Raw genomic sequence first — 27653 nt, forward strand, 5'->3', positions numbered from 1 at the left:
AAAATAGAATTTTAAAAAAGTCGTATATTTAAAATTGCATTTCTCAGAAACTATTCAACAGATCATTAGATCAAAAGTTATTCTGTGGGGTCCGTTTTTTTAGCGAATATCAGTTCATAAGCGAATTTCAGTTTACCGATTTGCAATTTTTAACTTTATGCTCAATTAGTTTGAAATTTTAATTTACAATTATTATTTTTTTTTTTGATTTGAGCAAGTAACCAACGTCATTACGATATTTCGATTTTTGAGTGATTGATGCGCGATGAGAAGGCACAGATCGAGTATTCATCTATGAAAAACTACATAAACAGTTTCGAAAGTTTTTCGAGCGATTAGCTCTCAAAATCCTCCAAACTACAAATTCGTGTAGAAAAATAAAATAATATTATAAAAACTAGATAAAACATAAGATTTAACTCCAAATCACAGTTTTTTGATGAAATAAGTATGGTAAAAGTGAGAAAAAAATTAAAATAAAAAAGTGAGTGAAATATAAATTAACTCTGTTTGCATCATATTTAAATTTTTCATTGTATTTTGAACTTACTTTTTATTTTACATAATTTAAAATTTTATCGAATTCCATTTTTTTTGCTGATTCAAATTCATAAATGAGTTTTGATAAAATATTTTTCTTTGATGAAAGATGAAATTTAAATATTCCCTGTATTACAAAATGTCAAATTTTATTTCGGTATCACAATTTTATCAGTATTCTCAATATTATTTTAATTTTCTAAGAACATTTTAGGTTAATATCTTAAATCATACTCATTTTTATCGTGTTTAATGTTTGTGGAAATTTGACCTTTGAAATTTTCTGTAATTAATTGTTCTAGTTTTAACGTCATGAGATTCTTATAGTTTTGCCCTTTAAAAATGTACTGAAAAAAATTACAGGAAGGGGAAAAATATTTTTACTTACTGTAATATTATTGGAGTATGCAATAAATAATAATAATAAAGAATTCAGATAAAGTAAGTGACGGTGTTAGTGGTATTAAAAGAGGTTTAATGCTTAGAAAGTAGAGACGGAAGTTTCGTGAAAAAGCGTATATCGCCTGTGGCATGATTGAGGAAATGAAGATCGCCAAGGCTGCCGCCAAAAAATCTATATATTATACCGACAATAAAAGCAATGGCCAACAGGTGATCGTGTTTAGTTGGTGGCTAGTCTAAAAGTTGATTAATTCAGGTAGGAACTATCAATATGGTTTTATGGGACCGTATTTAATAATTCTTGTTGTTATATTTACTATGTATTTAAGTAATTTTAACGTTGATTATTATTTTAAATAAAACTTGACTATTTTGTTTTAAGTTTTTTTAATGTTTCTAAGCTCCATTTTTTCGGATATTTTAATGAATGATATTTGAGACAAATGTTTAGTTTTCATGTTTAATTTTATAAATAATAAATTTTTCCGATTTTGAAACTGCTAATATGTTGATTTGGATAAGGTTTTAAAGAGTGCTGTTTATTTTATACTTGACATAATAAATTGCACAATTTTATTTCTTAAAATTGTTTCAAATCTTTCTAAGTGTTCAAGTTAATAAGAACTATTTACCGTAAATTAATGTCAATCATTGACACGTTCTTAATTTTGCAAGATTCAAATGTGCAATTTTTTTCAAATAACTCCTTTCATACAATAGATTAAAAATTTGTTCCTTAACAAAAATTTTTAAAAACATTCCTAGTTGCTCTTCTATTACTTTTATGCTCCTTTGCTCAAAATAAATTTTTTGTTAAAAATGTTTTCTAAAATTTTTATGCTGTATATTGAATTAACATTTTGCAGAAATTTTAACGAAAATTCATGTGTAGTCAGAATAATTTTTTGGTGAATAAGAAAAATTAAAATAAATCTGAATGCATTAACTGAAGCAGCTTTTAAAGTTTTTAAAATTCTCTAACGACTTCCTTTATAACATTCATAGCTAGATATATTAAACTTTTACGTAATCATTTGTTTATTATAATTTGGCTTACTATATTTAGATCAGGTAAGCGCTAAATTTGAACTTTCTTACTGAGAATCGGAACTACATTTGAGTTTTAATTGCTTATAAAAAAGTAAAACTGTGTGAATTCAATTAATTTTAAGCTAGTATTTTTATAAAGTTTTATGAATTACAACATTTTTAGATTTATACGAAAGGTTTAATTTGACACTTTATTTTCGAGCTACGTCAAAATAATTTTTTTTACTCTTGCTTTCAATCTTACAATTATAAAACATCGAAAGTTATAAACCTGCTAAATGTTGGAACATATTTTAATCCAGTCAATGGTTTAAAAAATATTTTGCACCGAAAGTATGCTTTGTGAGGATACTGACTGTCAGCTATACCGATTAATGTGCAAAGTGCGAAAATGTGAACTATGATTGACAATTTAAAAATAAAATATTTCGTGGTATTTTTTCCATTTGGGTGGAGCCAAAATTGTTTAATAATGAAAATTATTAAAAACTTTTATGCTGTTCCTGATGGCATAGTATTTTATCAGTGTAAAAAAATGTAAACTAGATATATCAATAGTAATAATTATATAAATTCGAACTGTCAGTGTTTGTCAAGAATAATAAATATAAAAATATGGCGTTAATGATAGAGCTAATTACTGTAATTCGATATGATCTTCAAATTACGATTAGATAAATCGCTTATCCCAGTACATGATACAATATTTTTTTTGTTATTTTGTACCTAACATTTATTTTCGTTAATTTACTTTCGGAAGGAAATCTAACTAAAAACGTCAGTTTTATTTATTTTTAACATATCACTTTGTGAACATAGTAAAGAAAGATTTTAAAGTAATTCATCCAATTTTATTAGTATTTGCATTTCCTTGGACGTAAAATGCTCCCAGGATTAAAATTTTTATAGAATTTGTTTTTCATTTCATTCAATTATGACTACAAGCAAAATTTCCTAGGCGTTATTAATTTATTCTTGTTTGATTGGAATTAAATATTTTAAAAATATTTACATAAATGTACCCAAAATTTAAAATCTTTTGAAAAGTTCTTAAAAAATCAATTTTTATCTCGTAACAATTTTTAAGTTGAAATTTTAATTTTTCGCTGAATCGAAAATGTATTCATCATGAATTTGAATGAAGTATTTTCACAAGTTTTATTCAATTGCAAACAGAATTCCGAGAACTTTATTCCTAATTTAGATTTTTGAAAATTCATGCTAAAGTAAGAATCTTAATTTTTCTGTCTCGGTTGCGGTCTTCTAACGTGTTAAGTAACGCTGTTCTTTCAATTGCTATTTCTGCTTAATGAGACTCTCATTAAGCTACCCATTGAAATGAAATTCTTTTGAACTCTAATTTCACTAGTTTAAAGTTCTTAAATTTTCAAATTTTGCTTTTTTTAAACTTGTTTTAAGGAATGAAATAAATGATTCAGCAACAAGTATCAATGAAGTTCACTAAAAGAGATTCATTTCAAAACGTCGGCAAAATTACTACAATAAGGAGATATTAAGTTTTTAATTTGTAACTGATTAGTTGCAATAAATTAATTTCTGAATTTTTAATTTATTTAACGAAAATTTATTCTTCATTTATATCAACTACGTTAGTTTACTAAATTTTTTTTAGAAAATTGTATAAAGTACTAAATAAAGATTAAAGCTAAATCAATTTGGTAATTTAAAACACACAAGAACTCTTAAATTATTGGTCGCTAAAAAGAAATAAATTTTAACTTAACAGGCTTTGAAGTATATTGAAAATAACGAAAGAAATTATACGAAACGGATCCGGCCAACTTTTGAAAACTGCCCATTTACGAGTTTCAACCAATAGAGATCTTCGAAAACCTCTTATACCCACATTTTGAAAATACTAGAATAGTATTCACCTTTAAATCCTGAATTAAAGTTTATTTCAAAATTATTAAACTCCGCTACAACGCACATTTAAATTAAAATTTAGCTTTTATTAGTAAAAACTATAAAACTTTCATTAAATATATGTGTCTAAGCAAAAATTACGGTCTGCAAAAGAAAAAAGAAAAATTACTACCTAATTATTACCTGTATAGTAAAAACAAAAATTTACTACTTCATGTTCAGAAAAAGCAATAATTACTGCCATCTGAAGTTTTCAATAATATTGTTTAAAAAATTAATGTAAATAGACTACAAGCCATCGATAAAAATTTAATGACTTTTAAACTATAAATTTAGTAAAAAATATAAAATGGAATGCTCAAAATATTGTTCCAGATGTTGCTTAGACAAGTCTGTGGACAGTCACTCCTATTTTCTAAATTCCCATGCTTGCAGTTAATAAATAAATATAAAATAATATCGATAAATAATTTCCATTTGAAAATGCTTTTAAAATACTTTAATGAAAAATGAATTAAAAATTTTAATTTATGAATAATTTCAAATTAAATGCCTTAACCTAGAATAATATATCACATCAATACAGACGCAAGGAAACTAATAAAATTTTGTAAATCACTGCAATGCCGAGTTCCTGAATATCTTCTCAGAAAACTATTATTTGAGCTATAATATAAGTGTATATTTCGTGTCTTGCTATGTTTAATTTTAAGCTTTTCAAATTCTAGTTTTAAATGCACGGGTGTCTTAGTTGTAGGAAATCTGTTTTGTCACGTCTGTCGATACAGTTTGCATAAGTGATACTGGATCAACTTTAGAATTATGGAATTCAAGCTTTAAATAGAGCTCTGGTGAACAATACAAGCTTTTATCATTTGTTATCCTCAAAGTAAATTTTGAGGGTATTTTTTTGCCTAATAGAATTTACTTCCTAACAGAATTTACTTTTAATCGAAGTTTTGACCACTCCAACAAATTTTAAACTGCAGCTCTGTGTTATGCAATAACGAGTTAAATATAACTAAATTTCATCGCCAATCTACGTTTTTACAAATTTCAAACCTAAACAAACTAAACTCTAAATCAATCAATAAAAAAATAAATAAAAATTAAATAAGTACTTTTTACAGGTAGATTAAAAAAGAAAGTAATTCGATTTTTGTCTCAGCTAAAAGGGGTTTTCGCTTTAGATGTGACAACAATTAAATTATTTCAAGTTCTTAAGATCATTTCGAAAGAAATGTAGCTTTAAAAATTATTTCTTTTAGCTATATATTTCAAAATTACTGTAATTTTCCTTCATTTATGCTCTTTAAATTAATAAATTATTGTGGACACGTTTTATGTTTAGATATCAACTCATTTGTGTATATGATCTGAAACACTGTGAGCTTTAGCTCAGATTTCTCTTAAGAATAGCAATAAAAATTCTAAGATTTTCTTAAATAAATTTAAGTAAGGAAATTACTAATTTTCCTAGTGTTGGTCCATAAGTTAAAGCAATCAGAATTACATAGCTTATAACATAGTTTAAAGTTTTACCAATTTGGCGAATCAATAGCTAAACTTGAATTTTTCTAGCATAATTAAATGACATCAAACATTTTTAAAACCAAGAAAAACGAAGGTTATTTTTTTTTTTTGATTAACTTTGTTATTTAAGCTTTGCTCACAAATATGATCTTTATATGGTTAGTTTATTTACAGGTTGTAGGTTTTGCAATAGTATTTTTAATATAGACTCTACATTCTGGAATTTATGTTTTGTAGACTAATTAAAACTCAGACAATGTAGCTAAAGGATATAAAAATGAAATTTTTTTTATTCAATATGACTAATTAAAATAGTTGCAAAGTTTGTAAAATTCGTCCTATTTAAATTTTTTGTGCAATTAACAGTATTTCTTTTACATCCATACCCCCTTTTGATTAAAAGGAAATAATTTCTTTCCTTGTGCAGATGAAAAAGTTTCAAAATAAAATCAATTTAAATAAGAACCGCAGAATGATTGCATAGTTTACAAACTATTTCAGCTGGTTGCTTTGATCTATGTAATTTGGAGCATTTGATTGCGAAACATTTTCATCAGCTTTATATGTAGATTAACAAAAATGTATCCTCGATTTCAGTCTTTCAGAGGAAGATTTTCGCTGCATTGCATTACTGAGTGGGGGGAAAAATGATGGGAATTGAAATATCGAAACAAAAAGTTTCGGTATATAAATTTCTTATATCTGTAAAATCCTTTAATTAGAACCTTCTGTTGTAGAATAAGCTTTTTTCGAATAATACTGTCTGCTTTATTTGACCAAAGTAACATCGAATTTTTAGCGTTTTTGAATGTATAAACAGCATTATCGGTCTAAACGTTTAAATTTTATTTCAAATGGTATTTTTGTCTATGAATTTAATCAGGATAATGTTAGAGTTACTGTCGAGTGAGAATCTACAGTCCGAGACTAGATTCATATAAGTAAGTTGCTATTAAGTTATGACCTAGACCGCTCATAATCTTTAAAGGGATGAGAAAAAATCCTGTAAAGATTTTTATTTCAAAGCCCTTCAATAATATTGGTTCTAATTTTCTCCATGTTTATGTTAGTATTAAATATTTTTAGGCCAAGCATAGAAATTTTATAAAATGTGGTGTTATTTTTATTAAATTGAGCTTAAACTTAAACCATGGCATATGATTAATCTCAGATGGATTAATTATACAGTTTTAAAATTTAATTTGTCAATAACCCTTTTAAGTTAGGAAACTAGCATATTTTAAAAATTCTTCGCTCATTTAGGTTACCTCTTATTAAGTGAAAGTTTGTTTATTCGATAAAATATCATTCAGTATCAGGATGTTTAGTTTTTTTGCCTCATTCTGCCCAACTATTGGAACTCTGTTTTCTTATTTATTTTAAATGTTATTCAGCTTTAGAGTTGAACGATAATTTTTGTTTCTACTCTTGCATACCCAAAAGGAAAGAGAAAAGATAAAAATTAAATCTAAATAGTGATTTAAACCAGATTATAAAATGACTTCATTTTTCTTAATTGCAACGTTTAATAAACTTAATGTAAAAACTGTTATGGAATTCACTGGTTTTTTGGTATTTTTAAATTCTTTTTATTACAAAACATTTGGTTATATTTTCGAGAATAAATTATCTTCACATTGAACAAGTAAACATAATTAATATATGTATTTAATAGTGGCAAAAGTTGTATACATTGGCTTGCACTTTTCGATGATCAAGATCTTTCATGTTTTTGCTCTTATATTAATAACTCAAAAGGGAATTAATTTCATTATTTGTAATGAAGTCAATCAAATTCGTTTTTAAAATTTACAAACATCAAATTTAAAGTTTTCATTTGTTTCATTATTTTTTCAGATTTCTATAGTTCACTGTGTTTAAAATTATTTTAGAGTAGGGATGTTGACTTCGCAATAGAACGAAATTTATTTAGATTCTCTTTATAAACGTATTTAATTTTTAAAATTTAGAATTCAATTCGAGTAAATTTCTAAATTTATGAGAAATTTTTTGGGAACAAATTCAGTCACAAAAGTTCTCTGAATTTCACGCATAAGGAAAAAAATTCATAACTCTGCCAAATATCTGCAAAATGATTACTTATTTTTTTTAAAAAATTTCATTAATTTAAATAGTTATTTCACGAAAATTTTCTTTGTCTGAAATATTGAAGGATACTTTGAGAGAGTTTTAATTGTTGAGGGAGACATACATATGCCCAGCGTCCCCCCACACCGACGCCATACGCTTACCGGTATAGATGTAGAGTGCAAATTTATGAAGAAAAAAAAATTAGGAATAACTTTTGAATTAATGAACGATTTCTCACATGCGTATGTTCTTAATGCTTCCTATGGTAGACCTTAAATATGTTTGAACTATATTTATTTTTAGTTATGAAAATGAACGCAAAAATTTATTCTAAAACTAAACATATTTTTTTGAATTGATACATACTTTTGCTCTCGAAATAGGAGGAATCCCTTAATGTTAATTTTTCTTTCTGCTTAGTTATATCCCCACAGCTATCAAAGCTAATTAAAAAAAAGTGTCAACCATTATAAAACTCTATATAACTCATTTCGTTGAGGGATATGTTTTTCTTTGTAGCTTCTAGAGAAATTGCTTACCCATATGCAATGCTTTATCAGATAAAATACATGCTGCGAAAATATAAAATTATTGATAACAAAACTTTGAAAACAGTATTGCTTCGTTTAAAAAAAAATAATTCATTAAGAAGTACGTAATTCCTTGAATTTTTTATATTCAAATTCCTTTTCTTTAAATCTTTTAATGAATGTGTTGCTACGAACAATTTCATGACTGTCGAATCCTCTTGAAAGTATAAACTTTTGACCAATTCAAGCGCTCAGCGATTAATGTCATAAATATGTAATATTTTTAATAAAATTATAATTAATTTTCATCGTAAAACTTGTTCACACTAAGTTCGTGCTTTAACTAAAGATTTCATAACTATCTACTTCTGTTTTAAACTTAAGTAAAACTCCTTGCTAAAAAAATTTTTTTTAATCAATAATAAACACTCATTATTTTATTAAAGTTATTTTATTAAAGTTATTTTATTAAAGTTATTTTATTAAAGTTATTTTATTAAAGTTATTTTATTAAAGTTATTTTATTAAAGTTATTTTATTAAAGTTATTTTATTAAAGTTATTTTATTAAAGTTATTTTATTAAAGTTATTTTATTAAAGTTATTTTATTAAAGTTATTTTATTAAAGTTATTTTATTAAAGTTATTTTATTAAAGTTATTTTATTAAAGTTATTTTATAATAACTACCAACTCAGTGTATACCGTGCAAAATAAGTTGTACGTAGTACAAATTTAGTTTAGAGAATTCAAATTTGTCCACAACGCGTCCTGTTATTCGTTTTATTTAATTAGATATTTCGGCATGTGTAACTCTTCACACGAAGTCCAAGATCGTTTTCATCGGATGTGAGAAGGTTGCGTGAGGAAATGGTGGATGTAAGCGTAATTGCATTCTTAATGTATATTTAATCTTCAGTTTATGATTTTGTTACATATTACTCTTTTACGACCTTTAAAGACTCAGTGTAAATTAACTTTTCTTAAAACAAATTATGCAAGTGGTAGTCTAATGACTCAATACACACAAGAAAGTTTAAAAAATAAACCTTATTTACCGAACATAAAAGGAGCGCTTGTGTGTTTTTCCTCTTAATAAAGAAAGAAAAAAAAGAATAGGGTCAATGTCGAAAGTTAGTTCCAGATCTTTCGCTTTTATGAACTATTTTTTCTTGTTTCTCTTTACTTAGTATTTAGCTCTTCAAATACTTTTTATAGTTAGATAAGTAAATGAAACTGTTCATCATTGCTCAAAGTTTTCCAGGAAGACTTAAATGCAAATCCTTCTAAATTAAAAATGCAATAGGTTTAACTATCTTCGACTAAAAAAAACTGAAAGTCAGTTTATTTAATAATAGTAAAGCACATTTCCAAATTTATTTTCAATGATTATATTAATTTAGTACACTAGCCTTTGACCTTGTTGGTCATTATAGCTTTTGCGTTGCCTTAAATTACACAAGAATTCTATTTATAAATATTTTTTTATAAAACTGTATTCATCAGAAAAGTAGATTTTGATGTATTTACTAAAGTATATTAATTTATTGTACAGTGGTCCAAAAAACAAAACGGACTACCTTTAATAACTTTTGATCTAATGATCGGATCATCGTTCTAGGACCCAATCTTAATTGCTTGAGGGGGTGACCTTAAATATGCTCATTAATAAGTGCAGACAATATTTTAAGTTAGGAAATCAGACACAAAAACGTACTTTCTCTGAATAAACATACCTTTGTTTCGACGGATTCGGATTTTTGACCTCCAAAATATGGTTCCTTTGGTATGGTTAAGAGAGCGCTCCAAAGTTTGGACCCCTTAATATTGATTTTGTTTTTTGTGTATTTCGCTATATCTCTAACTATTTAAACGAATTGAAACACTTTTGCAACCAATTATAAAATTGGTTTATTTTAAGATAATTTCAAGCAAAAAATAATTTTCAGTAAATATTTATTTTTTACTTTTTTATAATAAAGGTTGAAAAAAACGTTGAATTGTAACGTCTAAACTTTTTTGGGTCATTTTAACGAGTATAATTTTGCATGGTAAAATGCAAATTTTGAGCAAAATCAGTTGAATATTTCCTGAAAAATTTAATTTCAAAAAGTCAAGTATTTAAAATTCGATTTCCCAAGAACCCTTCTACTGAGTTTGCTCAAATTTTGTACTTTGCCGAGTAAAATTATGTTCCTTGAAAAAAACAAATTTCTAGATGTGTGAAAAATTATTTTTTATAATTGCTTTGTTTTATGCTTTTTAGGTATTTTAAAAAATAAAAAGGTAAATGATTTTCCGTGATGACCAATGCTGCTTTATTAACTGCAAGCACTTTTATCTGATTAGCCAAAAAACATGGATATCGATTAAGAGCTACATGCATCTCAAAACATTACAGAAATGTAAATGAATTATCATTTCTAATACATCTTTTAAGTTATAGTGCAGAGATCTGAATATTTTACGAAATATATCTTCACTATATCTTTTTTAATGTGGTAAAGCAAAACTTTATTCCCTATGTCACGTCACAAAGTAACCCCATTTTACCGTAAAAGTTTTGATAATTTTGATACAATTAAATCTGAAAATTCGAATTTAATTATTTGGTAAGTTGGAATAACATTCCCGGAAAACCGCGTGAAACATTGTAAGCACTTATGTATTGCAGTCATTTTTTCAGCAGCGGAGTGTAAGCACTTGTGTATTGCAGTCATTTTTTCAGCAGCGGAGTGTAAGCACTTATGTATTGCGGTCATTTTTTCAGCAGCGGAGTTATATCTTCAGCCAAAGACGGGCTAGATTCCGATTCACCCTTGCGACCTTTCCTTTTTCAGTAGTCTCAGTTCATAATAAAGTTTAATTTTAAATGAGTACGGTATGTCTTTTGAGTTCACGACAAAAAGCAGATTCCAGATTTTGCACTCTTTATTAAATCTCTCAACTAACGAACTTCCCTCATCTTCCTGTTGTAACAACATAATAATGCGTTTCGAATTTGATTTCTCCTTAACTTCGCAAAAACAGTAAGATTTTTGAAATGTAGTAATTTACCGAATTTATGCCATTTTTAAGTATTTTAATACAGCTTTCCAATTTATTTACAGTTTATAGAGGAATAATTTGGCTTCATATTTTTTCTAGTGAATGCCATTGATTTTTATAAATCAGTAATTCGACACCCATAAAATCTTTACAGCTCAAACTGAAGTTATAGAACATAATAAACGAGATAAAGGGAAAAAATGTCTAGAGTTTGACTTAAATCAATTGGGAAATTAAATTTTTAAGTTGCAAATCATTAATAAATCATTGCTTTCATTACCGTTAATGCTATTTTAATAAACCACGTATAGAATGCATCGAATATAAAGCAAGCACATTAAATGCATTTCATGTATTAATTCTAGTTACAAGTTTTAGAAATTTAAGTTCGAATACACCGGTAGTATTTAAAAATCTACATTTTCACTTGAACATTATTCAAGATGAAAGTAAGAAATTCAGAAGAAAAAAAAAAATGAAATTCAGCACATACAAACAATTAAAAGAACGTGTTTGGAATAAATTTCTCGCTAATTATTGATCTCCGAAACTGAAAACAAAGTAAATAAAGAATTAAGGCATTTATCATTTTCAAATTTAAAAAAAATAAAATCTGGTTTTGATCTACAAATTAAAAGATAAACTTCCGACAGGAATCTATTTCCGCAAGGCACTTTATTCTAGTTCCATTCAAGATGAAGATGAAAAAATGCCAGAAAATGGAACGCCCAGCACTCGATATTCCCTTCAGGCTTACAAACCACTTTCTCCTCTGAAATGAGGAAAAGTCGTTGACTCACATGTGCAACTTTCAATTTCGTTTGACCCACCCCAAGGGGATGGAAGTATGTGGAAATGTTTATCAGACCCCATATTTCCCCCTACATGTCCTCTTTACTGTGTTATTAGACTTTTTGGTAAAAAAGCAGCTCCCAACAGCTTCTAACAGCTTGACCAGGAAATCAACAAACTGATTTTTTTTAATCTATTTGCACGAGACCTCAATCAAAGAGTGCGCAGAACGTGATCTCTTTAATTCTGTTAATTGAGAGCAATCAATTTACCTAACTTTTGTTTTTAAGGTTTGGTTTCAAAGAGTAATAGTTTTGATAATCTAATTATCACCGAATGTTGAAAAATGAGTAAAATGTTTTGGAAGTAATAAATTAATGTACTGTGCATTTAATTCAACTAAAGTCATTTGATCTGATATGAGTTTATGCTATTTACCTTCAATTAAACCAAATTATTACCTTTTTGAAGTTATAATATGTATAACTAAAAATTTTATTAGTTTTATTAATTGATAAATCTTGACAGGATAGCGTCGGGGCTTGTTCATACATGCGTCTGTGGTTTTTAAGGAAAAACAAGGTATCTGGCATTTTTTGAGAATTTAATCTGCAATTCTCATATCATATACTTTCCTCTGACAGCACTGCTAACAAGAGTACCAATTTTTTCTAGAAGATATGAGTTATAAAAACATCAAAATGCGTAAAAAAGAAAAAATTTTCTCGTAAAATTAAATCGTCAATTTTGCTATTGCTAAGTGGATCGTATGCAGGGAAGGGGTTTAGTAGAAAGAAGAGGTTGTTTAAATTATCTTGACGACTACAATAATATTTTCTTAAGACTAACGTAATACTTAAGCATTATTTGGCCAATTTAAGCAAACTTATTTTAAATTTAGATTATTAAAATCGTAGGAACAATGCAAATTTAAAACTTAAATACGAAATAAGGGTATTTTAATAGAAAAATGAAAATAAAAAAGCAAATTACTAGTTATCAGTAACTATATCATTTGGTTGAAAGGTCAAATTATATTAAGTCCAATACTACTCAATAATCTTCATGAACAGACCCTTGAGAAAAAGAAACTCTTAAGCATCATTTTGATCCTAATTCAATGCTCTGGCATCTTCCTAAGCTCTGAAATTAATGCAAGAAGTTATTACACCTGAGTAACATGTTCAGTGAATTTCTTGTTTAAATGTTTCAGATTAGATTTAAATAACTTGATAATTATCTGTAATTACTTCTGTCTTTCATTACTACTTTGGTATAAATTGCAAAAATACGGCTTGTATTGTGATATGCATAAGTAAATAGTTTAAAGTACTTTTCTCAAAGCATATTGATGAATTTTAAAACTATTTCTCTTCAATTTTAAATTGTTTTAAATTTAATTATTTGGTTTGAAACTCATCAGCGTTAATTTCATAGCTTTTTTCATCAATAATTTGTAGTTTTATGGCCGACAACGATTTAAAAATCTTGGAATTATGCTTGATTGTCTTTGTTTCGCAGATATCGTTAAATGCATATATCAAACCCGAAAAATGTTTCTTGCGAACAGAAATTGTTTTAGTAGCTACTTACTGTTTCCTTAATTCACAAAAAACTTATAAAATAAGCATTTAAATTACTGCTATAAATACGATTTATTAATACATATTAAACAACGAAAACATAATTTAAAATCGAAATTTGTCCCACGAGGAGTTTACCCGAAGGTTAATCCTTTGACGCAAAATTTTTTATTAAACAAATTTTTGTTACTTTTTCCCTATTTTGTTATAATTTAGGTCAAGATATACGAAAAACACTATATTTAGCATTTCAATAATTTATGGTTAGGATATACAGCATGAAACACTGGAGTCTTTCTCTGAGCTAAAGGTAAAATTTTCCAAACACGGCTCACTTCCGAACAATAATTTTTAAAATTTGTACTTATTAGTAGCTTATTAATTCATCCTTGGATTTTTTTTAATTTGCAAACCAATTATTGAAATATTTCTGAATATGAATGAGAAAAATATTTCAAACTACGTTTTTAGGATTTTATATTTTAGTACAAATATAATTCCGATTATGTAATAGATTTTTAGTAACTACTAAACTTTTTTTTTTTATAGTTAACACGTTGAATGCCATGGGAGTCACCCTTGACCAGCGAAGCCAAGATTATTAGAAACTCATAATTCGAGTAAATTTTTAATGCTTTTAATTTTTTTTATAGTATCGTTACTAAAATGGTTTGAAAAAATTCACGCAATACATACTGAGAAAATCATTCTGGCCAGATCGGCAAGCCATATAAAATTAGCGTGGCATTCAACGTGTTAAAGAGTAACAAAATATATTTTTGCTTGTTATTAGAGCTCCAGGAAAAATATATAAAAGAGACACCAGTGTACCATGTGAGTCAAAGGAATAAATGCAGGTTCTGCAATCTGAAGGCACCAAACAGTTACTTTCCTCGTGTTTTGCTTATTTCTTTTCACAAAATATTTAGTTCATTACCTCGTTTGATTTCGTTAAATTATATAAGTAATAATGTTTGTGTTTGATTCATTGTAGCAGCCTTTGTTCTTATCCCTAAACTGAAACACATTATAAACGTTATAATATAAACCTATTATAAGCGTTAACTGCAGAATATTTAAGTTAGTTCATTGCAATAGCTAAAATGCAATGCAGAGTGGGAGATAAAAGAAATACTGATTGCTCAATTATTTAAGTTTTTGCCTTAAGATTGAGCAAAGAACAAAACACGTGGCTAAAGAATTTAATAATAGTTCAAATTCAAATATAAGTGAAAGTGCCAAATTGTTTTTTTTTCTTCTTTTTTTGAAATACTTCATTTAATAAGAATTGCCCTATATTTACTTAAATTAATGAGTCACTACAATCATATCTCCAGAGTACGATTTAAAAAGCAAACAATGCTTTCAGACCTCCACTTTAAATAAGGAACCTAGATTTCAACTTAACAAAGAAAGTTAAACAGGTGTGTCATAAAAATTCGTGAACTCATTTATAGTAAGACAGAAACAACTATTTCAGATTGCATTACTTTTCTTGAGATTGATGTGCAATTTACCTTGACATTGCAAAAATTAGTTCAAACAATTGCACTATCTAAATATTGTGGTTTTTGAAACCTTGTTTTTATTTTCATTTGGTTTGGCATGAGGTATCAAACTGTCAAAACTTTTAGGTCGCGGGGCGAGAAATTGACTAGTTTTCTGACATAAAACTGATTTCCCCACTGCGGTTTTCTCTTTACAGGTACAAAAATCTAGAGAGGCAAACAGTGGAGCTCCAAGACTCTGCAATGAATTTTGAAACCACCTCCATTCATGGCTTTTATGAAGGTCGATCAGTATTTATTACTGGTGCAACAGGATTTATCGGAAAGGTAAAGTGTCTTAACAAATTTCTAGGAAATGGCTTCCACAACTTCATAGGTTTAAAAAAATTTTAAATAAAATGCGAAAAAAAATTATCTTAATTTTCTTAAGTAAATGCTGAAGCAAAAATATTACCTGAAAAAAGTTTAAAATGTAATTCGTATGTGAAATAATAGTTGAAAAAAAAATTTTTTTCTTCGAATTTTTCAATAACTCCTAACTAGGTTTTTTTTTTCTGTCTGGATAGGAATGACAAGATATTTCTTAAATAATTTAGTTTCTTATTTTTTAATCGGAATTTTTCTCAAAAGTATAATTGTGGGAATTTTTTACTTAAATAAAACCTTTAATGCTGCCCCCCCCCCCCATTTGTGAGTTCAGACATTTTGATGTTCTTGGCTATGCCCATGAAGCCCCCTTTTCAATAAACTGGTAAATTTAACATCACATTCCTACTTCACCTTTTGGCTAGTTTATTTGAGCATAAATAGAAAATAATTGATCAGTAAAACGTAATCAACATTTTAGCTTTTGGTTTATTGTTTTGGTTATTTTTGTATAAATTTAATACTCATTTAAACACAAATAAACACACAATTTTAAAATGGTTGTAGCATTATATATCTATAAAAATGAAAACTATCGGTTTATAAATTATGTAAATGATATAATGTATTTCTTAATTATTGTATAAATAAAGTAAACTCACGTTTTCACAAATAAACTCAAATGCGAACTTATATTTACGCTCTATGAAACTAAACCTTTGCTTAACTAAACGAGCTTAAAAAATGCAAAGTAATATAAACTTAATTGTTTCTCATGCGAAGAGTTAATGAAAATAAATTATATTTTATTAATTTTAGGTAATGGTAGAAAAACTTCTCAGATCATGTCCTGGAATAAAAAATATATTCATTCTTATGAGAGAAAAAAAAGGTAAGGATGCAAGACAGCGTCTGGAAGAGCTCCTCAGCTGTAGGGTAAGTATAACGATATTTGTAACTATTTAGTAAATTTTAAAAATTTTAAAAAAAAATTTAAAAATTTTAAAAGCTTTAAAAATTTTGAGGTCAACTTGTGGAAACCGATAAAAAAAACTATTGATTACAAATTAATATCATACAAAAGTTTTCAACTAAGTTCAAAGTAATGCCCAAAAAATTTCCAAAACTTTTTCAACATAAATTTAGTAACACCACAAACTAATTTCTATACTTCTTACAGTACCTGTAAAAATTGTGTTACAATTTTCCCGTAAATTAAGGAAGGAGTAAATCGCAAAACTGATCTGGAGCTATGTGATGTACTACAGGCATTAACCTTGAATAAATTCTGGAGGATATTATATATAAAAAACGAAGCTTACCAAAATGTTTCGTGATTGAAATTCAAAGTTGAAAAATATATCATCTCTTTGCTTTATATAATATTATGCTTTACATAGTATGGTTAATAATTAAATTGGCACTGATAAGCAGTGGACAAAACTGAAAAAAATTGCATCAAATGAAGCAAAATAAAACATTCTTATCAAAGGTAATTAAAAACAAGTATGGTTCCCTTTAAAATATGTATAACTTAAGTGAACAGAGGTAAAAAAAAGGGTATTGCTTCTGTACTTATCAAGTGAATTTAAGATTTGAACTTACTTTTTTAACATTAAGCTGCCATTTTCAAGAAAATCCATACTAAAAAAAATTTTGTTTCATGATTTGTAATCTACTTTTGTATAATGTATTTTTTAATTGTAATCTGCCTTTATTGAATGAAAAAATATGAGTATATCAAAATAAAATTTATTGTAACACAAATCATAAATCATTAATATCATTGATTTTAATTTTCATTAATAACGAGCTATAATAAAGTATTAATTTTATGCTTTTTCTTAATTAGGAATTAATTTAAGCGAAGTCTGATGTGTTAAAATCCTTGTTTAATAAATATTGTTTCGTCAGACCTCAAATCATAGTTTATAGCTTTTTCTATTCACTGTATTTTAATTTAAGGTATTAACCTTAGGTATTCGATCACAAGAGGAAAGAAAAACCAGATTCGCAATTTTCAATTTTTTGGTCGACATAAAGTTACTCAGTTTAATTCCAATTATAATCTTGTAGTAACAATGCAAAGTGATTAATTTAAGTGTTGTTTTTATGCAGACATTAATAATTTAAGTATAAGAAACTAATATAAATATTTTTTTGGCATACTTATTCTTAACTTGAAAATCTTTATAAAACCTTTAAACCTTAATTCAACTCTCAGAGTAAATAGTGGATACACTTAGTGATATAGAACTGTCTCCTGTCAGCTGCTTACGTTGCTCGAATCAAGCAAAAATGTATAAGTTTAAGATTCGTAATGTAACAATAAATTTATTCTGTAAAATTTTATTCAATATAATATAACTTAAGTATTATGAACAATGATATTCGTTTTAGTAACAAACGTTTTTATTTAGATCAAAAGTGAGGATGTTAATTATTTGTTTAATATTTAACAGAATTTTATTTTTATTATGGAAATGAGTAACTGATAAATATGCTAATAACCGAACCACATTTTTTTTTGTAAGACTTCATTTTGGATTGCGTACTGTTCTTGTTATAGTCGATTGTTACCAGTAAGGAAAAGAGTATATCTGTAAGAATGGCGAGCTTAGGGTATCAGATTAGTTACAACTTTTTTTAATAAAGTATTAGTATAAATCTTCAAAAAGCCAGTTTATTTGTTTTAATATGTGTAAAATCTTATAAATATAGCAACAAAAAATTTTTTTTTAATATATATGGTCAGTTTCAGGTAAAGAGGCATTTTTTTGCATGAACGCTAAGCACTGTAAAAAATTTCTATCACATAAAACAAAAACAAAAAAGGATTTTATTTAGGCCATCAGCTATGTTTTGAACTCATCTTAAAAGCAAGTGCATATACCACTGAGTTAGGGATCAATGTAGTTAAAAAAGCAAATTTTTGAAAATTATCGCACTTGTCTTTTCGAAAAAACAGGCATGAAAATGAAACTCTTAAATGAACTTTTTTCTCTTAGTCTATAGTTCAGAACATGTGCGCTATAACCATAAGCACTCATAAAAAAAAATTATAGACAATTATTTTAACAACATGAGATCGTGTTTAAGGTGGCGTAAAATATGAAAAAAACCTGATTTCAGACAAACGCATTTAAAGACTTAATAACAATGGATAGACCAATGAGTTTACCTTGCACAAAAACTGCTACAACTTCGCAAATAATTTAGAGTACAAACAAAATTATTTTTCGAAAGTTAAAAGTATATGGATTCTAAATTTATAATGAACTAAATATAAAAAATTTTGACAAATGTTTTTGCTCTAGTCAGATACCCAAAGTATTGAATGTTCAGTCCCATGTTTCAGTTTTCAGGTTTTCTGTCATTCATTTAATTTTAGGTATTCGATCGGCTGAGGAAAGAAAAACCAGAATCTTTAAACAAAGTAGTTAGTATCACAGGTGACTTATCCTTACCATACTTAGGAGTATCAGCGAATGATATAGAAATCATGTCTAAGTCTGTATCAGTTGTATTCCATTCTGCAGCTACAGTAAGGTTCGATGAACCAATGAAGTAAGTACAACAAATTAATGGTGACTAGACATTAAACATTGAAATTATAAATATAATTGCAATCGCAAAATTTAAGTAAATAAGATATTTATTTGTTGGAATAATAAATAATTTAAACTATTTCTTTAAAAGATAAAACATTTATCTATCTTTTAAAAGCCACAAATTAATCATAAAGGATGTACTGCTATTTCGGAGCTTTATAGTGAAACGAAAATTAAATTCGATTTTCGATGTTTTTGTAAGAAGTAAATTGTTGCTAAGCTAAGTTTCTGACAGAAAGATTTTCAAAAATTGGATTTCTACACTCATTCCTTGCACAAGGAACAAAAAAAAAAAAGTAAAGGTTCACCCTGATCCTATGATCGGATTGTCACGTTCTAGGACTTAACGGTTCGAGAGAGGGAGCTCAAATATGCTAATTAGTGCCGACGATATTGTAAATTACGAAATCGGACACAAAAACGTACTTTCTCTGAATAAACATACCCTCTTTCGACGGATTTGGAATTCTGACACTCCGAAATAATCTGGCCGCAATCTGGGAGACATGGTCCCAATAGTTTGGTCAGAAGAGCTGTCCGAAGTTTGGACCCCTTAATGTTAATTTTACTCTTTGCGTATTCAGTAATATCTCGAACTTTTTAAGCGAATTGAGAAATTTTTGCACACAATTTTAAAATTCGCTTATCCAAGGATAATTCCATACAAAAAATTCTAGCAAATATTTATTATTTTATTTAATAATAGTCTAAAAATTTTGGAATTGTAAGGTATAAGAATTTTATGTCGTTTTTAAAGTATGCAATTTCACATAGCAAAATAGAAAATTTGAGCGAAATCAGTTTAACTGCTTCTGAGATATCTAATTTCAAAAAAGTCTTATACTTAAATTTTGATTTCTCAGGCACTATTAGACTAATTTTCTCAAATTTTGTATTTTTCCATAAAAATTAGATAATTTGAAATGAAGAAAATTTGTATACCTTGCAATTCAAAAAATTTTCAACTATTGTTAAATAAAATAATGAAAAATAATAAATATTTGCTAAAATTTATTTTTTGCAAGGAATTATCTTTAGTTAAAGGAATTTTATAATTATGTGCAAAAAAAGTTTTAAAGTCGCTTACAAAATTTGCGAAATACGCAAAAGTATAATTAACATTAAAGGGTCTAAACTTCGGATCGCTCTCTTGAACTAACTATGAGAACCATATTTCCCAGATTGCGACTACCCCTATATGTTAGGGGTCAGAAATCCGGATTCTTCGAAAAAAAAGGTATGCTTATTCAGAGAAAGTGAGTTTTTGTGTCTTTATTTCGTAACCTAAAATATCGTTTGTATTAATTAGCATATTTGAAGTCACCCCCTCAAACCATTAAGAATGAGTACTAGACCGTGAAGATCCGATCATTAGATCAAAAGTTATTCAGGGTGGCCCGTTTTTTCCCGCACTGTACAAGGTTAGGTACAAGGCTTTTATTCCAATCTTTGCCAAACATGGCTTTTGAAGTCTTTTTAATTCTTTTTTTTTTTTTGTTAATTCATAACGACTTTTTTGTATAATAAGCAGCATTGAAACTGACGTCGTAAATTGACCCTTAGTCTAAGAGTGCATTACACAGATTAATGATCAAAATTCTTTTGGTTATATATTTGGTTTAATATATTATTGGTTACATAATTGGAGTTATTTAAAGATTTGGTTGCACTTGTAAAATCTGTAATATTTAAGAATAGGTTTTCATTTGAATAAAATTACTATTTTGTTTAAATTCTAAATTTTTATGTTAGACAAGCTGTAGACATGAACGTCATAGCTACCAGAAGAATGCTTGAACTATGCCATAAACTACCAAATATTGCAGTAAGTATATCTTAAAACTTACAAATTGTAGTCAATTTGATTTAAATTTTTCCGAAATAGAATATTATGCTTTTCCAATTAAGTTTTTTTTCAATGTTCTGAGTTCATTTTTATTGTATGTTTGCTTCAGGCTGTGATCCACGTTTCTACTGCCTACGCTAATTGCGACAGAAAAGAAATCGATGAAATTGTTTATCCTCCACCGATGCCACCAAAACAAGTCATTGATGCTACAGAGTAATATATTTTAATTAGTTTTTTATCAATGTTTTCATTTCAACTAGATAAAAGTTACTATCATCATCAAAGTTCCTTAATCCTTAGTATTACGCTGAAAGCTGTTGAGAGTACGAAGAATTAACTTTAATTATTCAACCGCTTTCATTAAAATTGGCTGAAAATTTTAAAAACTTTCCGAGAGCTTACTGATTGGTTTCACTACTCAAAAGCATTCTTGCGTGTTCTTTCCCCTCGTTTTGATTTCTTTCCCGTTTGTTTTGTCAGGTATAACTCTGTTTAATTTAATTAAATATTGAGTTAGCCGTTTGAGTGTAACGCAGTTAAACCTCTTCTGGCGCTTTTGCCATTAATAGATTCAGAATTGTCTTCTCCTTTGAGGAAAACGAACTAAATGTGTTCCCCCATCCAAAGATGGAAAGAACATTTCTGAGCACCGCCTGTTCTTCCTAGACCAGGTCCTAGACTAAGACCGAACCAAGTCCGTTCATAACGCTTCCGGTCTTGTGTACGGTAGAAAAATAACCGGTTGTGAAGCTTTTACATTCTTATGATTGGACCAGGTTCTTTGACAACGCTGTGCTGGTTAACTCTACAATCCATTCATTTTTCTAGGAAAAATCAGGGCTAAAGAGAATAGAAGAGCTAGTTCACTCCGCTCTTAGAGCTGAAGCTACGATTTCCCTCCTCATGACGTCACTGTGTCCACAGATCTCGGAGATCGCAAGCAAAGATATGATAACTTTGCATTTTTCTCTTTGTAAAAATAAATTAGACTTTTTCTGGTTATTAGCTTTCAAACTTTACGTAATTAACACATTATTTCCGTTCATAAACATAGTTCAAAAAAACTTTCCTGTCCATTATATTAAAAAAATACCATTTTAAACTTATGAAAATGTTTTACTAGTTGTCGAAAATGACACTATAAATACTTTATTTTAAAAAATTCAGTTTTAACTTTAATTATTAAGAAAAATGAAAGCATATATCAGCACTTTTTTTATATACATATTCTTTTATTACAATAAGTTGAGTTAAATTTAGAATCCCTGATTTTAAAATATGCCGTTAATAGCAATTTGTTCATACTTAATCATTAGGAAACATCAACCTTAAACGCTAATTACTGAAACAAAATAATAATTCAGGTTCATAATGACATTAGAAATTTTACAATTGTTTATAGATATTTCAATTTACGATGATTTAATTTATGGATATTTAAGAGAACATAATTTTTAAAAAAAATCATAAATATTTAGAATAACTACATTAAAAAATATGTTATGAAATTAGGAGAATTCCAACTATATACTATATATTTTATTTATACTTTTTATTTACATTTTAATTTTCTTTGACTTTATCCATTTTTTAATTTTTTTCACCTGCCTTTCTTTTTGAAGTAACGAGGTGGTTTCTATTTAGATAGTGAATTTTTATAAAAGTTCTTAACGACAGAATAAACGTATTGCTGTTTTATATTAACTGTGTTATTTCGAAATCCATTCTTTACATAGTTGTTCATTTACTTTAGGGAACAAGCGGAAAATTATATTTTTTCCTTTTGTTTTTCTATCAAAATTTTTTCAAGTTGCAATCGTGCAAACTGGCATTTCGATAATAGTTTTAAATTCTTGTAAATTCACTGCAAAAACTGAGGAAAGTCATTATAGAAAATAACAAATGTTTTAGAATATCTCGCAAAAAGAAATGCTCCAATATTAGTTAGAGCTAGTAAGGCCGAACGAAAAAAGAGATGTATTTTTGAAGTAAAAGTGCGAGCTTTGCGCCAAAGTGACGTCACTAGAGAAAATCGGAGGATTGGCGCGGCGAGAGCTACTTTAAAGAAGTGAACCAGCCCTTCTATTCTCTTTAGCCCTGCCAAATGTCCCTTGGGCTGTGTACTTTCGTTATCAAAGCTGCGATTTTTGAAAGACGGGTGATAAGCAAAATATTTTAATTGTAGTAGTAACCCTTTCAATCCTTAAATATTCAAATTTGATGAAACTTGTTGACAATTAATAAAAGCACAAATAAGAAAATGATAAAAAAATTGTCTAGTTAAATTTTACATTCAGATTTAATATTGATGAAAAATAAGTTTTTGCAAAATGACTTTATTTTGGACAACTAACATTTTGAAAGATGAACAAAAATACCAAACCTCGTCAAATTAACTAGTCAAATTTTAATTACGCATTTGCATTTAAACTATTATCCCTTTGGTGCATTGTAATGATATTTAAAATACTTTTTAAATTTCTAATTTAATGCAACCATAATTTTCTATAAAAATTCAACTGATCCGTTTAGATGGATGGAGCCTGCTTTACTAGACTCGATTACACCGAAGTTGATTGGAAATAGACCAAATACCTACACATTTACCAAAGCATTAGCTGAAAATTTACTCGTAGACGAATGTGGTTCACTACCAGTAGCAATTGTAAGACCATCCATAGTTTCTGCAGCGTGGAAAGAACCGTATCCGGTTAGTATGATTTATTACTATTGAAACGTAAAACTGAGCATATTGAGCTCCTTGGTTTAATTGTTAGACTTCAGATTGTTAGAGAAGTACTTATATTATCATTGCTGATGCAAAGTTTGTCTCAGTAAATACTAAGGCCGAATTCTTTAGTTAACAATTATAATTGTCTAACATTTTCATAATTATTTTAATTTGTTGGATTATTTTTCTTAAACATTTTACAGAAGAATTTTCGCATTCATAATATTAGTATGTCTGCAAATTTTATTTTCATTAGTTCCCAACTTAAGAAAAACTTCAAAAACTGACTGGCTGATGGTCAGCATCATGAAAAGAATCTGGAAATAATGCACTATTAAAACTTCATTAAAAAAAACATTGACGATTTAAAAGTTTCATTTAGTTTTTCATACGAATAACATGTTGCCCATAAACTAAAAAAAGATATCAGAGCATTTCCAGAATTTTTCTGTAATGCTAAAGATCAAAAAAATATTGAAAGGCGAAAAATTTACTTTTATATTTTATATACTATGAAGTTTATGTAAAACTCATTAAAAAAAATTTAATTTGATTTTAAAAATGGGGAAAATTATGTTTGGTGATTTATTTTTACTTTAGACTCTTCTCAAAATACGTGTATTAAAGAATGGGCGTAGCACAGAATGCGTGTTAAGGAAAATATGCAAAGCTGTTTAAGAAAATGGACATTACATTTGGTTCTGTAGTTTAAGTTACTTTTGACTATTCTTTCTAAATGAAACAATCAATAAAAAAATTATTATGCATATATCATTTCTAATATGTGCTTTAAATATGTCTTTACTAAGCGGACTGCAAAGGTTCCTTGTTCTTTTAAACAAGAATTCTTACTAATCAGTAAGTCTTAGAATATTAACGTTAATGCTAGTAGGAATTTTCGATACCACTTTAGCTTTTAGAGTTATAAGCACTGACTTCACATGCAGATTTCACTCAAAAAATGTGTAGTTATAATCACAAATATATTAAAATATTGTAATTTGTTTAATTTTTATCACATTTTTAAATTTACAAGATCCGAGGGTACGGTGCTTTTAAATGGTTTTTCCGTGATAGATTTTCATAATCCACGGTACTAAGGATTTTTGAATTCTAGGGAGGGATTTTTTAAAATCCTGAAATCCTCGAATACTGAATCCAATTTATCTAAACTTAATAGAAAAAAATATTTGTCGTTACAAATTTTAATTGAAAATGACTTAACTTTTTCTTTCAAATTGCAGGGATGGATTGACAACTTAAATGGTCCATCGGGTATGATAATTGCAGTAAGTAATACTTCGTTGTTTTGAAACTGTACATTTGTACATCCTAGAACAAATTCTTTTATTTAAATTTTCCTAAAAATTCCATTATTTCCTTGAACATTAAGAAGTACAAACGTTTAGTTATTTCATGATAGTATTGCCTCAAAAAGCAAACTAGTTAAGGCTGATATTCTATAATTTCATCGAAATTATGCCAAAGTAAATATGTTTCAATAAATAGCAAGTCTCTCACCTTTAAAGATAATTTCTATTGAAATATAATTTTTCTCTCATTGACTAATACATCCACTTTTTAAACCTCTGCAATAAATTTGATTTAATTTATCATTTTTCCATGTAAGTTCTATCAGATATGAGCAGTTTTTTTAATTAACCCTTTTCCTTAACACTTTTCCAATTTTTATCAAAAAAATGTGAAAAGCCCTTGTATTGCATTATTAAAGATATAAGAAAAAGAAATGAACGAAGAATATTAATAATTTCCATATTAAAGCTAAAGAAATATCAGTAATTTAAAAGTAGATTTCTTTATTTAGAATGTACAATCTACGGTCGCAGTTACTGATTTAAAATTAAAAGAAATTTGAAATTTAGAAGTCTTTTAAACACAGTCCAATTTTATCATCAAAAGTGAAAGCACCCAAACAAGACTTCGCATATCACGAATCAAAATAAATTATTTTCCTTCGCAGGGTAACAACAAGATAATGACAATTTTTCAAAGCCAGACTTTTCTTGGGTTAATAATTGCAGCGTGTTTGAGTTAGATAGCTCAGAATAATTATTTAATTTGTTAAGACGTTACATTGAAATCAATGAGATATAAAACTACCAGAAATTAAATTCCCTGTTCTCATTTGAATAAAAATTCAACTACATTTATTATTCATTAATATTAAAAAAAAGTTACTCATTACATTTTGAGAAAATCATAAGGACATTGTTCACTAGACATCATTAACTCTTCCGTATTTACGTCAGAAAAATGTGAGATTTAACTGTAAATACTTCAGTTAAATGATTTAAATTTTACTCTTTTTAGGGTGGCAAGGGTGTACTGAGAACTATGATAATTTATGGAGAAGCTGTCGCTGATATAGTTCCGGTTGACGTTGTGGTAAATACGCTTATTTCCGTCGCTTGGTACACAGCCATGCACAGGTTAGTCCTCGAAGGAGTTTTATGTAAGGATAAATTATTATGGTAAAATATGCTTTTTATTAAGCAACTTCAATATTTGTTTTGCTTATATTCGTAGACAGAACATGTTTACAATGTCAAATTTAAAGAATTGTTTCTAAAATATAACATTAATTTTCAAAGAGATTTTTTCAAATACAATGAAAATAGAATTTAAATGTATTTCTCTTACGTTTCAAAACTTTTAAAATGCATATGTACTTTACGTTCTAAATTAAACTTACGATTTGAAAATGATAGATTTTTTAAAAAGTGCTTAAAATGGTTTAATTAGTTTTTATAATTGTAATAATTGTATTTCACAAAAACTAATACATCCTTGAATTTTGCTTTCATTGAAGTAATTCAGATGTAAATTTTATGAAACAATATTCTTGCGTTTCGCAGCATGATTTATATTAATTGACTTTAAAAATTTCTCTTAAAGATCATAAATTCTCAAATTTACTTTGAGTACATGTCGAATTTATTTCGAATACATTAAGGAAAAATTAAAACATCAAAATTAATTGCTTTTTATGTTTTTCCTTTGCGAGATCACCATTTTAAATTAAAGATTTAATCAGTCACGTGATCTTCAGAACAAACGTTTAGGCTGAATGGAAAACACTGGGTAAGAAAGTGTTCAACGAGGACTTTAAGTTCTTAACCAGCTGAATAAATTTCCAGAAGTATTGGAAGAAAATAAATCCTCTTCAGACATTACTGTCCAAGTAAATATTTTCTATGTTTTCAGAAAATACCTCAGTTAAGCATATTTAAAAGTTTTTAAAATCAATCCCAGTTTTTAAGCAAGTTGAAACATCTCGAATCAATATTTTGCTTCGAAAACAGATTTTTTTCTTCATTTTTTGAATTTTTTTAATCTATAAGAAAACTGTAGTTCGGGTTTGAGTTTTTCTTCTAAAATAACGTCTAAAGAATTTCCTAGTAAAAAAAAAAGTTAACAAATAAAATATTTAGATTTCTGCTCAAAACTAATCCACATATTTTCATAAATGATATTTCATAGTTTTCTTAGAACATTTTACTTAGATATAGCTACTTTTAAACTAAACCATTCTGAGTGTGTAACATTTTTTTAATAAATTTAACATTTATAATATTTCAACAGGCCTAACAGTATTTTGGTTTACAACTGCACATCTTCTGGATTAAATCGTTTGACTTGGGATGATATAATGCTTTCAACATACCCTCAGCTTCTAAAATATCCTAGTGCCGAACTTTTCCGCTATCCTTATGGAAGTTTCAGAAGAAGTCAATTCGTGAATTCCATATGTATAGCTTTCCAGCACTATTTACCAGCTTTATTTGTTGACTTTATGGCATACATATTTTTCCAAAAACCTGGGTAAGACTTTTATTTCATTAAGAGTTTTGCTCTAAAGCAAGCATTTTTAAGCAAGCTGAATACTAACAGCTGTATTCAACCACCACTTTGTAGCGACTAAAGAAAATAGCAATATTTGAGTAATTCAAGCAAACGATGCAATCAAGCAACGATGCAAAAATTTTAAAACTGGAAAGTGACCATTAGTACTTTTTTTTTTCTACAAAGTCTTTTTGATGTAGTAGCGAGTTTGTAATCCACTAGATCCGAAAGGATTGTATATTTAACATTGCATGGATTTGCAGGAAACTA

General features: G+C 27.6%; 1 protein-coding gene across 1 annotated transcript in view; it reads left to right on the plus strand.

Moving 5' to 3' along the window:
• The first annotated feature begins 962 nt into the window (after positions 1–962).
• LOC107450522 (fatty acyl-CoA reductase 1) overlaps positions 963–27653 on the plus strand; it is a 32196-nt gene continuing 5505 nt past the window's right edge. Inside the window, exons 1-10 of the mRNA XM_016066337.2 lie at positions 963–1198; positions 15160–15289; positions 16148–16264; positions 18720–18895; positions 20692–20764; positions 20895–21001; positions 23321–23498; positions 24764–24808; positions 25851–25969; positions 27123–27362. Of these exons, the coding sequence (XP_015921823.1) occupies positions 15206–15289; positions 16148–16264; positions 18720–18895; positions 20692–20764; positions 20895–21001; positions 23321–23498; positions 24764–24808; positions 25851–25969; positions 27123–27362 (1139 nt within the window). The 5' untranslated portion in view covers positions 963–1198; positions 15160–15205. The remainder of the gene's footprint in view (positions 1199–15159; positions 15290–16147; positions 16265–18719; positions 18896–20691; positions 20765–20894; positions 21002–23320; positions 23499–24763; positions 24809–25850; positions 25970–27122; positions 27363–27653) is intronic.

This window comes from Parasteatoda tepidariorum, chromosome 11 (genome assembly GCF_982258835.1).
Source record: "Parasteatoda tepidariorum strain Cologne lab strain chromosome 11, Ptep-v5.0, whole genome shotgun sequence".
Taxonomy (NCBI): domain Eukaryota; kingdom Metazoa; phylum Arthropoda; class Arachnida; order Araneae; family Theridiidae; genus Parasteatoda; species Parasteatoda tepidariorum.